The sequence below is a fragment of the Talpa occidentalis genome, unplaced genomic scaffold (assembly GCF_014898055.3).
Source record: "Talpa occidentalis isolate TD23 unplaced genomic scaffold, MPIMG_talOcc4v2.1 talOcc4.6, whole genome shotgun sequence".
Lineage (NCBI taxonomy): Eukaryota > Metazoa > Chordata > Mammalia > Eulipotyphla > Talpidae > Talpa > Talpa occidentalis.
This window is the reverse complement of record NW_023604972.1, coordinates 89,632,993-89,646,267: the sequence shown is the minus strand read 5'-3', so window position 1 is coordinate 89,646,267 and position 13,275 is coordinate 89,632,993. Positions and strand designations below refer to the sequence as shown.

Sequence of the window (13,275 nt, the reverse complement as noted above, 5' to 3'; positions counted from 1 at the left end):
CGATTTGGGGGCCTCTAGGGCATCTGTGGCCGCAGATGGAAAGACCCGACTCACTCTTGGCTGTCGAAAGTGGTCGCGAGGCCAGCGCTCTCTTCGTGTCGCCTTTCGGCCCGGATGCCCGGGGCCCGCCCGCCGCGGGTGAGCCCTAGTTTCCTCTGCCATACCTGCCCGGCGCTGGGACTGTCGGACGGAGCTGGCGGGTGGCGCCAGAGCGGACTTTCCCTCTGCCGCACCCTCCCTCCAGCGGGCTCCTGTCCTGGGACTCCTGTCGCCTGTGAGGCATCATTCATTTTCCTAGCACCTTCCTGTCCTTGCAAAAAAATTCCAGGATTAGGGAGAACCCAGGGACCCCGGCTGTTTGCATCCACTGGGCCCTGGCACAGTTTCCCGCTTTATCTCGTTATGCTCTCTCTTCCTTCACGTCGTGGTGAAACTGGCAGTCCTTCCTTAGTCTTACCTCTTGTTCTCACCGCCTCCTCGGCAGCTATTATCCCCCTGCCTCTTAAGTCCTCGAAAAATTTGGTTGAGCCAGCCAACTTTGCTTCTCTCTAGAAGAGTGCCGAGATAAGTGTTCTATTTCCGCCATCTCCACCCAAGTATGATTGTTATTTTTCCGCCCTTCGTCCGCAAGTATGTTTTCATTCTCCCCTCAACGACCGGTAACGCCACCTGTAAACCCTGATTTATACAGCATGGAAGTTCTCTAGAGCTGGAAAGACCCTGCATTGCACCTCCATTTGCATCACTGAACTCATTCTCTGTTCTAGTTTCTTTCTCTTCTTTTGCTAACTTGTATTAACTTTGTTACCTGTTTCTTTTTGTTGTTATTTCTTTTTACTTTCTACTACATGGAACTTTGGGGTTAGTTTAGTACTTCCTATTTTAATGGAGTGGGTGATGGGCTTAGAAGAGCTGGATAGTTACCTCAAAACTCCTGCATTTCTTTTTTCTCTTCTCTGTGGTGGATAATGATTACCTGTCCTGACTACTCAAAGGACTGCTGTCATAATCAACCTTAGGAAATGTCTTAAAACTGGAAGTGGTGGTACTCTATATATGTATGATTTGCCAACCTCGGCTCCACTGTGATACACATTTTTCTCTCTTAATTCCAATTTTAAAACACCTTGTATCCTCTCAAAATTTCTGAAGACAGTAAGCCCATGAGAATTTAACTAATTGTTCATTTTTTCTCTTTCTCAGTGATTATATAATCTAGGGCAATTATATATCTTGAGTTCTTCACTTTTTAGAAGCAATTTTAGGTACAATAATGAAATTTCTCTTAAAATAATATTAAGATCCATAGAAACGTGCCAGCAATTACTGAAAACTCATTTAAAAACAATATTAAATGATTCAATAACAGATGAAAATTGGCATTTATTGAGTTTATGTCTTAATGTTGAAAGTAGATTGTTTCTATTTGGCATGATTTTTGTCTGGGAATATACAAATTGTTTTCCATATAAATTTGTAGTAATAAGGTTCACAGCTCAAAAAATAACCTACCAAATCATGTCAAATAGGAATATTCTATTTTTAGATACCAGGAGAAACCTGTATTTGAAAAAAAAAATCAGTAATTCTTATTTCTTAATACTTATTATAGTGATTGAGATCCAAGAATTATACTTTGACCCTAATATCCTACAGCTGCTAAGGCAAAAGCCAATCTATAATCTACATGCTTTATTTTACATAAGAACCTATAATAAGTTGTCAATACTTGATCTGAATAAAACTGATAAATATAACTTCAGTTCATCATAACCAAAGCTTTGTAAAACCCTTTGCTATCCAGGGATCATGGGTGTTATAGATTCTAATAGAATTGGGTATGACATGAGTTGTATGGCTGCTTATAAATACTGCATTAAAAAAAAAAAGTTTAAGTGTTAATGCAAAAGTTTATTTTCATTAATATAAAATGAATCTTTTATCAATTTGGCAATATTCAGGAATAGAAAGGGGGAGAAGGGCCTCCCTGGTGGCACAGGGGTTAAGACGCAACCCCTAAAGCTGTCCTCGGCCTCTACAGCATGATTTCGATCCTGGGGCAGGCCAGGGAGCAACCCACATGGCACAGCAGACCTCTCCTCGCCTCCTGCTCCCCTCAGCAGTGTACTTCAGTCAGTCTGCCTGTTCTGTTCCCCACTCTGTCTCTGGTGAATCCTCTCACCCACCCACCCCCATACCTCTGGCCTGTACCCCAGCTCTTGTATGCATAAATAAATCTTAAAAAAAAAAGGGGGGGGAGAAAAGGATAACATCAATAAAATTTGTTGGAACCTAGTAATGGAAGTGAGAATATATATATTTCATCTTAGTTAGATTTATTGATTATACATACATACATAGTTACAGTAGAAGATGAGAGAATTCAGCAGAAGTACACTATTATATCTTATTTATTTACCTCAATATTTCATCTTAGTTTTTACCAAAATCTGTAAAGTTAATGGTTTTGCCCTGTTTTTACAAATGAGACTGAGGCTTAGAGAGTTTGAGTGACTTACACAGGTTCACACAGCTAATAAATAGTGAAGCTTGATTAATATCCAGGTTTCTCTACCCCTGAACATAGTATCCTCTCTATTTTAAGCACTTGTAAGAGCACTATTTGCATATGTGATTGAAAATTATCATTTTTTGTACTTTTACATAAGTTAATATAATTTAAATTTTATTCTTTCAGAATTACTATCCAAATTCCAAGAGTATACTGGATACTACTCTTATAAAACTAAGAGAAAATCATGAAGAAATATTTTAATTATTGAAACTACAGTTGAAATCATGGCTACATCAGCAAATCTAGATATTGGAGCTCCACTAAAGGTGGAAGAGTGTCCCAGCAGTTACAGTCTAACGGGAATGCCAGACATTAAAATAGAACATCCACTGGACTCAAATGCAGAAGAAGGATCAGCTCAGGGTGTTGCCATGGGAATGAAGTTCATATTGCCTAACCGATTTGATATGAATGTGTGTTCTCGATTTGTGAAGTCCTTAAATGAAGAGGATAGTAAGAATATTCAAGATCAAGTTAACTCGGACCTGGAGGTGGCATCTGTCCTATTTAAAGGTTGAAAGTTATGGTATAAATATCTGCATTTGTTTTGTTTTTATGTGGTACTTTTTCCTTTCTGATCATGAGATTTTTGAGTTTAGAAAGTTTGGAAAATTCATCTTTTTATTTTCTAGAATTACACAGAAATAAAAATTAATAATTTCATGTCATATAATGTCCATAAGTACATCTTGATTTTTTTTAAAGTTCTTGCTTAACGTATGTTTCTTTACATATTACAAATTCTACAAGTTTTTTATTGTGCTTTTAAAATCATAAGAGAAAAAATTACTTGTATCTTTTAGAAACAAATTAATATTCCCTACACCATGAATATTTGGTTGGAATTACCTTCCAACGCTTTGACACACTGAAATCTGTAACAATCTATTGAATAAAAAACTAATCTGCTAGTAAAATTGCTCGAGTAATACCTTATTTTTCTAGAACTTTCACTATGGTAGTGTAGACTTTCTGACCAAGAAAACTTAGTATCACTTAAGGAACAGCTTAAGATATTATACGTCATGTATTTCTTTATGTAAGCACTTACATAGAACTTTGAGATGCTTTGTCATTAAAATACTGTTTCAATCTGTCTTAACTAGCTGAATGCAACATCCATACATCTCCTTCTCCTGGCATTCAAGTAAGGCATGTCTACACTCCCTCTACAACAAAGCACTTCTCACCCATAAAGCAGTCAACTACTTTAACCAACAAACATAGAGGAAATGAGGTCTCAACCACACCACTGTTAGCAAATTGTAAGTATTTCCCATTGACAGATAAAAATATTCTCATTACAAATATAATGGTTTCAAGAATTTGGCTTTGAAACATTATTTTCATTAATGTTTCATGCATGTTCTGTTTTTGAAGATAAGTGATGTGATGATAGTTTTAGTAATTTAGAACTGTGTCTAGAAATATTACATATTCAAATATTTCCCTTAAGAACAAATAAAGATTGAAATGTTAATTCTAAAACCTTTATAGTTTTATTTTATAGTTGTTTTTTTTTTAAAGATAATTACTGCACAAAAATGAGCAATGAGATGATGAACGTGTACCCTACAAATATACAACTTATTATGATTATGACAAAATAAACCATTGCAATCTGACTGCAGAACTGAGGCAACCAAAGAGGAGTGTAGGAGGATGAGGTGCAAGGGTTGGGTAGGGCTCAATGGAGTATGGTGGAGTATTATTGGTGCTTTGGCGGTAGGCGGGGTCTGATAGCCTACATATGAAGAGGTGCAAACCTATACCACTAAACCAAAGTTACCCAATAAAAGTAATTTTTAAAAACTTTATGGTTTTCTTTCAGCTTTATCTGTTCACCAATTGGCTGCTCAGGGAGAGATGCTCTACCTGGCTAGTCGTATCGAACAAGGTAATAACCTGGTTTTCTTAAATTTGTTTAAATAAAAGTTAATAGAATTTATTAACTTTGCAATTGTTTTATTTCATTTTAATACTGGAAAGTATAAAGACAAAAACAAACAATTGGACAATCTCACCAGGCAGATAAGCCAATAGATTTTTTTTTAAGTACTGTAAAGTATAAAAGTTATAGTCTTTTACCCAAAGAAAGCATTATAAATTTCTTATATTTTCAGAAAATTTTTCTAGAAAACATTTCTGTTTATATTTGAGGTTATATGTAAGAATGTGTAAGAGTATGCATGTGCTTTTGTTACACAAAAGGGAAAATACTATACACACTGCATTGTACTTTTCCTTTTTTACTTAATGTTTTGGAGGTCTGTCCATTAAGTACAGATCGATCTATTTCATTCTTTGTAATAGTTAACATTATTTTGCATTGTATTGCATTTTCTGTGTTTCATTTTTTAACTAATCTCCCTGGTGGTACCCATTCCAGTTTGTTGCTGTTTAATAACAATATTGTTGGCATTCTTTTTGAGTATACCCATAGGTAAACACCTCCACGTGCTGAATCAAAAAAATGTAAATTTTTATTTTTATATATATTGCCCAGTTTTGTTTTTATATCAGACTTTCATATTTGTTAACCTGATGGGTAAAAAGTGATATCATACAGGTTCCATTTACATTTCTTTTATTTAATGTCTATTTGAATTCCTGTTTATTTGAACTGCCTATCTTGTATTAATTTGTATGGACTCATAAATTTAAAAATTAGCTTTTTGGTCTTTATATTATGTATAATTTTTCCCAGTGTTTCATTTTACCTTTGACTCTATCAGGTTTTCAAACAAAGTTTTACAATTTTAAGTGGTAAATTCATTTTTTCTTTGTGACTTCTGGGTTTCATATCTTGCTTAGAAATGATTTCCTATGTCAAAATTATGAATAACTAAAGCCATGCCTTATTCTAGAACTTCTGTGATTTCCTTTTTTATATTTTAATCTTTGAACCATATGAATTATTTTTCAGTGTAATGAAGTAAAGACTGAACTTTCTTTTCTTTTCTGTTTTTTTTAAAGATTTATTTATTTATTTATACAAGCACTGGGTATAGTCAGAAGTGCGGGAGGGTGAGAGAATTCACTAGAGCCAGAGCGGGGAACAGAACAGGTAGACTTGACGAAATACACTGCTGAGGGGAGCAGCGGACGCGGCAGGAGGGGTCTATCGTGCCATGTGGGACCCTCCCCGGCAGCGGCGGGAATCTAACCCGTGCTGCAGAGGCTACAGGCAGCTTCTCAGCCCAGCTCTCAACCTCTGCGCCACTAGGGGAGGCCCTGAACTTTATTTTCATTCTTCAAAAGTTAGCCAGTTTTACCAACATTATTGAATACAGGGAGTATGATGAAAGAGTTTTACTAATCATGTCATTCTCTTGTAAGAATTAATCATTAAATTTATTTATTAATATTTGGTGGCTTCATTCTCATCTGCTAAATAAATTTAGAAAAAAATGGAGTTTATAACTGGTAGAGTAAATTTAGAGAATAAAATGGGCTTTAAGATGGAATTGATGATGCTGTGTTTCAGATTATTCAGTCTTAATTCACATTATATTTCACTAGCAAACCACAAGAATGAAAGAAATTCAGCAATGTTAGCTATTGAGTAGAAGTTAGCTTTTATAGAATTTTGGAGTTTTTTGTAATAACATTTATGTGATGCTAAAAAAAAAGTGCTCTTACTTAATTTGTATTATCATCATCCTAACTACCCAGCAAGAAGTAATGTTTATTCTGTATCTTGGAGACATTAACTGTTACACTGCTTGGAAGTAACAAAGCCAAGATTCAGACTCTAGCCTCCTGACTCTCAGTCCAGTGTTCTGTGGTCTGCCTTATACTTAGTATTATGCCACATCTAGTAGTTTATACTTGAAATAATATGCTATTTGAATTCATCAGTGTACATTGAGGTACATTTTACTATTTTCAAACGCAAAGTACACCACATATTAGGATTTCAGTGAACCTCATTGAATAATACAGTCAAACTTTTAGAATACCAGTATTTTCATGGTGCTATTACTATGTGGTTGTTAAATTAGATCACAAAAATTGCTTTTCTTTTAACTAGAAAATGTTATCAATCACACGGATGAAGAAGGATTTACTCCTCTGATGTGGGCTGCAGCACACGGGCAAATAGCTGTGGTAGAGTTTCTACTTCAGAATGTAAGGAAAATGCCTCAGAAAATGTATATGTATAGTTCTTAAGTTCAGTTAAGTCTTCAGAAAGTTTTTATGTCTCTGACCAGCTAGATACAATGGTAGAAGAACCAACAATATTTTAAATGCTTTTCTATTCTTGTGGAAAATGAATCTGGTTGGGCAGGCAAGACTAATCATACATGAAACACTGAGAGATAGTTTAATGCCCAACCCCTTAAATACAATGGAACCAAAATACTGTCAGCCCAATGGAAGCTTCATTGAGGAGGTGTGACTTGATGCAGAGTGAAAGGATAGTTAGGATTGAGATAGAGGAAAGAAGGAAGGCATCCAGACAACCTGGGTAATGAGTAGACATTTGCATTATTTCTATTAAGAACATTACCTAAGTGTTGAATTGTAATTATTGGCAGAAATAACAACATTCTTGCTTACATGGATTGAAAAGTCTTTTATCTCCACTTCCCACACTAGGGTGCTGATCCCCAACTTTTAGGAAAGGGTCGAGAAAGTGCACTGTCATTGGCCTGTAGTAAAGGCTACACAGATATTGTCAAAATGCTGCTTGATTGTGGAGTTGATGTAAATGAATACGACTGGGTGAGTCTATGATGTTCATTTTTTAATTACTTTAACAAACTCTAGAATTGGTTTGAGGGAGACATAATAAATGTTTTAAACAGAAGAATAATTTAGTTAATCAAACTCCTAGAAGAAAAAGTTGTTATAAACTCAATTACTAGTTTTGATTTAAGTATTTTTCACAAAATCGTAAAAATAACTTTAAACTACTTTTAAAATAACTTTAAATTTCATGGTAAACTTCTCATTACAGCATCAAATTATTTGAATCTTGCTCACCTTGAAAAACTAAACCACTCTATTCTTTTTGCAGAATGGAGGGACACCTTTGCTTTATGCTGTACATGGAAATCATGTGAAATGTGTAAAAATGCTCTTAGGTAAGCAGATAAAATTGAAAATATTTAGAAATGCCATGTGAGAACTTTATTTTTACTCACTGGCCTTCTGTGGTATTACCCAGGAAAATCATTAACCGCAGTTAAATATATTAATATTGCTGGTCTTCACCTCTGGACCACCTACTACCGTAGAGTTGCCCATGTGAAAAGCAGCTCCATCACATACCAGGCCCGCTGTCAGACCATTTGTCCATGTTTCTTTCCTTCTGGGGGGCCACATGTGAATCCATTTGTGTTTTCTCTGTCCATAGTGTTATTATGCATAGTCCTTGCTCTAGTTGTTTATGAGTTTCAGCCGCTCCAGAGGGTGAATCTGTGCATTCCTTGTACTCTGGAATTTGTGAGACAACCCTGAAAATACCCTCCAAATTTGCTGAAAGTCTGTCCTTCTATTTTCACATGAGCCAGCAAGAGACAAGCATAACTACATTTTCATTTTATTTATGTAAATTTTTCTATTTTTAATAGAAAATGGAGCTGATCCAACGATTGAAACTGACTCTGGATATAATTCTATGGATTTAGCTGTAGCCCTGGGCTATAGAAGTGGTAAGTGAATTTTAGAACCCTTAGATTTCATTTTTGGAAAACTAAAAAATAAAGTGGTACATACAGACCAGTGGGTGGGTAGACCATTTTCATCAATTATAGTCACAGAACATTACATGTTATCCTAACTCCTGACTTATACTTTAAACTGTGGACAGAAAGAACGAATTTCCTACAAACTCTAGAAATAAGTTGGTTAATATTAATTTTTACCAACCCAAATATCAGTTGCTGGGGATAAGAGCATCCCTGTTTACAAAGTATATTTAACATTTTCATAGCAAGCTACTTATAAGATGCTTTATGTTGCCCTTTCTCTATTTCTTAGAACAACCTTGTGCCCCTGACTGTCCTTCAGTTTCCAACCAAGACACAGAAAATTCAGTAATTTGAACAATATTAACAATAATTGAATAATTATTAAGTCAGTGGCAGAGTAACTTTTAAGTAATTAATGCATTGCATTATCAGCTTCAAACTATGAGTGTGTCCAACTTATAATTCACTTTTTAGGAAAAAGTTGGGGATGTTAGGTTGAACTTGATAGTTCTTTCCAAAGTTTTGTAATCAATATGCTGTGGTTTTGATCCCCCATCTGTTCTAGTTCAACAGGTTATCGAGTCTCATTTATTGAAGCTGCTGCAAAATATCAAGGAGTAGACAGTAATCAGAAAGTATTGTCTGCCCATATGTTTACTTTTTGGCTCTTATAAATGATAGTTGTGTTTACTTATAAATTTTTACCTCAGTTGCAATATTTACCGATTTTTAGTAAGTTTTAATAAATATTCCTCTGAGTAATTCACTGGTTTATAATAAAATTAATATTGATGCCTTTTTATAAATGTGTTTTACTGCATATTTAAAATTATAAATTAATGTTTTGTGGCATGTAAATTTTTATGGTACAGTTATCTGTCTTTATATTGAGTGCTGTAATTTAAATTTTCCGAAATTATTCTACTCTATTCATCTTCACTCCTGTATTAACTGATCAACTTTATATAGAGTTTGCTGTAAATTGATAGAAGAAAAAAATTGTTATTGTTGAATTAAAAAATGCACAGTGTAATTGTTTACAAAATGATGTTATAAACAAATAAAGGACTTTTTCTGTTAATCTGCAAGCTAGTTCTTATTTAATTGTATTGGGGTTATTAGGTATTTCTTTAGGATTTTTATTTTAACCCTTCTGTCCTGCTGTGACACTCTATTATGTCAAACAATATAATGAAAATAAATGTAAGTCAGTCACATCACTATTGATTGTCATTTCTAGAAGTATATTGAGAATATTTTCCTATAGTAAATAAGTTTTTCAATAAGAAAAGTTCTCCATGAAATAAAAGTCAGTTCTTCAGTCAAAGTCAGGTGCTCTTTAATTCCACTCAAGGACCACGTAAACTTGTGTTACACCAAAATCTAAGAAGCAGAGCCATGGGCTAGAAGTTGATTTGACTGCTGAGTATGTGACTTGGGATACATCACTTCATCTGGAATATAGATGTTGTATCAGGAATCATACTTTGAGGAGTGTAAGCCGCCTTAACTAATTTATGCAAAAGGAAATTAGGGAGAGGTGCAGATGGAAGGAAAATCTGAAGAATGAGGAAATAGGCAATACCAAGGAATGAAATTAGTCTAGGGATCTCAGTCAGGAAATCATGACAGTTGCTTTGGAATACTGCTTTGGTGATGTTTGACTTAAGTCCCTTTATCATTCTGCTCAGGGTTTAAATTTCCAGAAGACAGAAATCTTAATAGCATTGGATATAAATGTGTCATTGTATGGAGATGGGGAAGAGAGGAGATAACTGATTAACCATCCACTATTGCCCCAGAATGTGAGAGGCAAAGACTGCCTAAAGGAAAAGCAAGGGGAAAGAAAAACAATTGTCCCTCCATAGTCAATCTAAAAAATATGTGGCAATATTACAGGACTAGCAGTTCCCCATTGGCAGTGAGGCATGCGCTTTAGATTTTCCAGCATTTTGATTGGATTTACCTAACACCACTTGCCCTTCCATTTGGTTCTTTTTCTTAATGACACGTTAGTTCCTCTTCATATTATACAATAACAAAATTATTTTGGGACATTTCTCCGAGTATTGCTTGCAAGTGTCTCCTCCATCTGAAGAGCAAATGTAGTGCCAGCAAAGCACAGAGAGGTTTTATATGATCCGGGCAGATGGATAAAGGAGGAGTCCTGGAGTTCCCGGTGGCTTTTTCAGGCTTTTAAGATCTTTCTATATCATTTGTACTGAGGCAACAAGTTGCAGGGCAGGCAGGAGGGCCGGGGGGCCAGGAGGCTTGGAAGCCTCCTAGCCCCTGGCGAATCTCTGCTCTTTCTGGGTTCTCTGGTGTTCTCTCTTGGTCTCTCTGCTGCCCAGCCCTCTACTGCCGCGTTTTTCTCTGCTGCCCTTATATGCTCAGTCTCTCGGCTCAGGGGTACCACTTATGCATGCCCACACCACACTCCAGGTGCCCCCATCAGGCACACATATCAGACCACAGGTAAAAACCTGACCGCTTCCATTTTCCCTACAGCAACCAAACAACCCATGCTGGGATTTGGATCTGAAATAACCACTTGACTTATAGTCTGACTCATGACTGACAACCAACAGATCTTGGACAGTATCTTGGAGAAAATTTCCATTTCCAATTCTATCTTTTAACCTTGCGGTCCCTTATAACAAATCCCATACAAGTTAACAGGAATGATACTTACAGACCATTTATAAAGTCCCTCTTTTAAAAATTAAATATCTTCTAGGTAGCATTTACTGATTTCACAGATACTCATTCAGAGCTTATGTACCAGACAATGTGCTTGAATAAAATACTAACAAAAACTACTGCTTCAAGGCACTCGTTTTCTCCTAGCAGGATTCATTGCCACAGTATGAAATATATTGATAAAGAATGATTTTCAAAGGGCTAAAAAACCACTGTACTCATGTAAATATAAAAATACCTGTTAATGATTTTATTCAACTCACTAGTTAGGAAAACATTAAGATGTTCAAACTTAGCCCAAAGCATCAAAAGGTTGGTATTTTAGGTAATGTGAATATAAGACTGCTGAGTTAGATGCACATTTGCCTCATGCCCAACAATACCATGAATCATAACCTTTCAGCTATTTTTTCCACTAGACAGAAATTACTTGTATCTCTATCAGAAATAAACAAGATAACACGTGACTTCACTAAGTCTGGTACCTTTAAAAATTGTAGCCAGTGGGCCTCCCCAGTGGTGCAGCGGTTGAGCGCTGGGTTGTGAAGCTGCCCGCAGCCTCTGTAGCACCAGTTCGATCCCCGGCTGCTCCCCGGCCACTGGAGGAGGGTCCCACATGGCGCGCAGACCTCTCCTGCCGCCCGCTGCTCCCCTCAGCATTGTACTTCGGTCCTTCTGCCTGCTCTGCTCCCCGCTCTGGCTCTGGTGAATTCTCTCACCCTCCCACACTTCTGACTGAACCCAGTGTTTGTATAAATTAAATAAATTAATTAATTAATTAATTAATTAATTAATTAAAAAAAAAATTGTAGCCAGTGAATTGAAATTAGTTCCCCCTAGATTAATGGTTTTCAAACTTTAACATACATCAGAAACACCTGGAAGGCATGATAAAATAGTCTGCTGGGTCCCAGCCTAAGTTTCTGATTCAATCAATCTGAGACGGGACCAACAACTTTAAATCCAACCAGTTTTCAGGTGATGCTGATAGTCCAGAGACTTAGATTAATCTTAGAAGATCCTTCTCCCACTATGACATGGAAAATACATACCTCCCTTATTTCTTTATTCCCAAGTTTCAGATTTTTCTGATAGTCTCTTGTTGTGGAATCATAGTAATATTCAAAAATTATTCTGGATAACAAAAAAACTGGTCTTGTTATTTATACATGCAGCAGTTTAACCATATGGGCTTCAAGTGTACTTCCCAAATCTAGAGGCTTAGATTACTAAGCAACTGCTAAGACCAAAAAAACAAAATATTAAAAAGACTTCTATTCAGAAACATGCAAAGGAATCTCAGACTTTTTTTTTTAAAGATTTATTTATTTATGCATATATGAGCTGGGGTACAGGCCAGAGATGTGAGGAGTGAGAGGATTCACCAGAGACAGTGGGGAACAGAACAGCAGACTGTCTGAAATACACTGCTGAGGGGAGCAGCGGGAGAGACAGGAGAGGTCTGCCACGCCATGTGGGTTGCTCCCTGCCAGGGATTGAACTCGTGCTGCAGAGGCTGCAGATAGCTTCATGGTGCAGTGCTTAAACCCTTGAGCCACCAGGGAGGCCCAGAAATCTCAGACTTTTAAAATTCTCACTGATTTACTTCAGATTTCACCCACAGTAGCACTAGATTGAGCAAAAGGCACTTGGGTTCAACTGAAGCACCCATAGGCCTGCTTCACCCAGTAAGGCACACTTTGTGAGAGCCACTGAAAAGCAGCCTGAGCTGCCCTGTGAGTTCATGGCATGGTATGTAATATATATTTTAAGTATTTTCAAAGCAGGTTTGCATTTTTTTTTTTTTTTAAAGATTTATTTATTTATTTATACAAGCACTGGATACAGTCAGAAGCGCGGGAGGGTGAGAGAACTCACCAGAGCCAGAGCGGGGAGCAGAGCAGGCAGAAGGACCGAAGTACAATGCTGAGGGGAGCAGCGGACGGCAGGAGAGGTCTGCGCGCCATGTGGGACCCTCCTCCAGTGGCTGGGGAGCAGCTGGGAATCGAACCAGCGCTGCAGAGGCTGCGGGCAGCTTCACAACCAGCACTCAACCGCTGCGCCACCGGGGAGGCCTGGTATGTATATTTTAAAATAAAAAATAAAAAACTCTAGACTTCAAAAAAAAAAAAAACTCCATTTATCATATTTATCATCTAACAGAGTGAAAAATTTGTAAGTAAATTTTGTGAGTCTTGATTTCTTTCTTAAATGACTTTATATATAAAGCTATCAAAACTGACAGAAATTTCTAAAAATTTCTAACATATTTATGTAGCTTCTTCCTAGACTTGGGTCTAG

The 13,275-nt window shown here is 36.6% G+C and overlaps 1 protein-coding gene across 4 annotated transcripts; it reads left to right on the top strand.

Moving 5' to 3' along the window:
- The first annotated feature begins 87 nt into the window (after window positions 1-87).
- LOC119260995 (ankyrin repeat family A protein 2) lies at window positions 88-9,365 on the top strand. Of its 4 annotated transcripts, none has more exons than XM_037530177.2 (9): window positions 88-138; window positions 2,699-3,088; window positions 3,682-3,840; window positions 4,407-4,472; window positions 6,609-6,706; window positions 7,178-7,303; window positions 7,599-7,665; window positions 8,155-8,235; window positions 8,840-9,365. In XM_037530177.2, the coding sequence occupies exons 2-9, from the start codon at window positions 2,800-2,802 to the stop codon at window positions 8,893-8,895; spliced, it is 942 nt and encodes a 313-aa protein (XP_037386074.1). In that variant the 5' UTR covers window positions 88-138; window positions 2,699-2,799; the 3' UTR covers window positions 8,896-9,365. The 4 variants fall into 4 exon arrangements, with proteins under 4 accessions (XP_037386074.1, XP_037386072.1, XP_037386073.1 ...); XM_037530175.1 differs by lacking the exon at window positions 8,840-9,365 and adding an exon at window positions 8,564-8,833; XM_037530176.2 differs by lacking the exons at window positions 88-138; window positions 8,840-9,365 and adding exons at window positions 153-274; window positions 8,564-8,833.
- Window positions 9,366-13,275: the final 3,910 nt, after the last annotated feature.

Excerpts from the sequence above, each read along its gene's own strand:
- LOC119260995 (XM_037530175.1), top strand. The coding sequence starts at position 2,800 with ATGGCTACATCAGCAAATCTAGATATTGGAGCTCCACTAAAGGTGGAA. Across the intron at positions 3,841-4,406 it reads CACACCACTGTTAGCAAATT|CTTTATCTGTTCACCAATTG; the intron begins GTAAGTATTTCC and ends GTTTTCTTTCAG. Across the intron at positions 7,666-8,154 it reads ATGTGTAAAAATGCTCTTAG|AAAATGGAGCTGATCCAACG; the intron begins GTAAGCAGATAA and ends TATTTTTAATAG.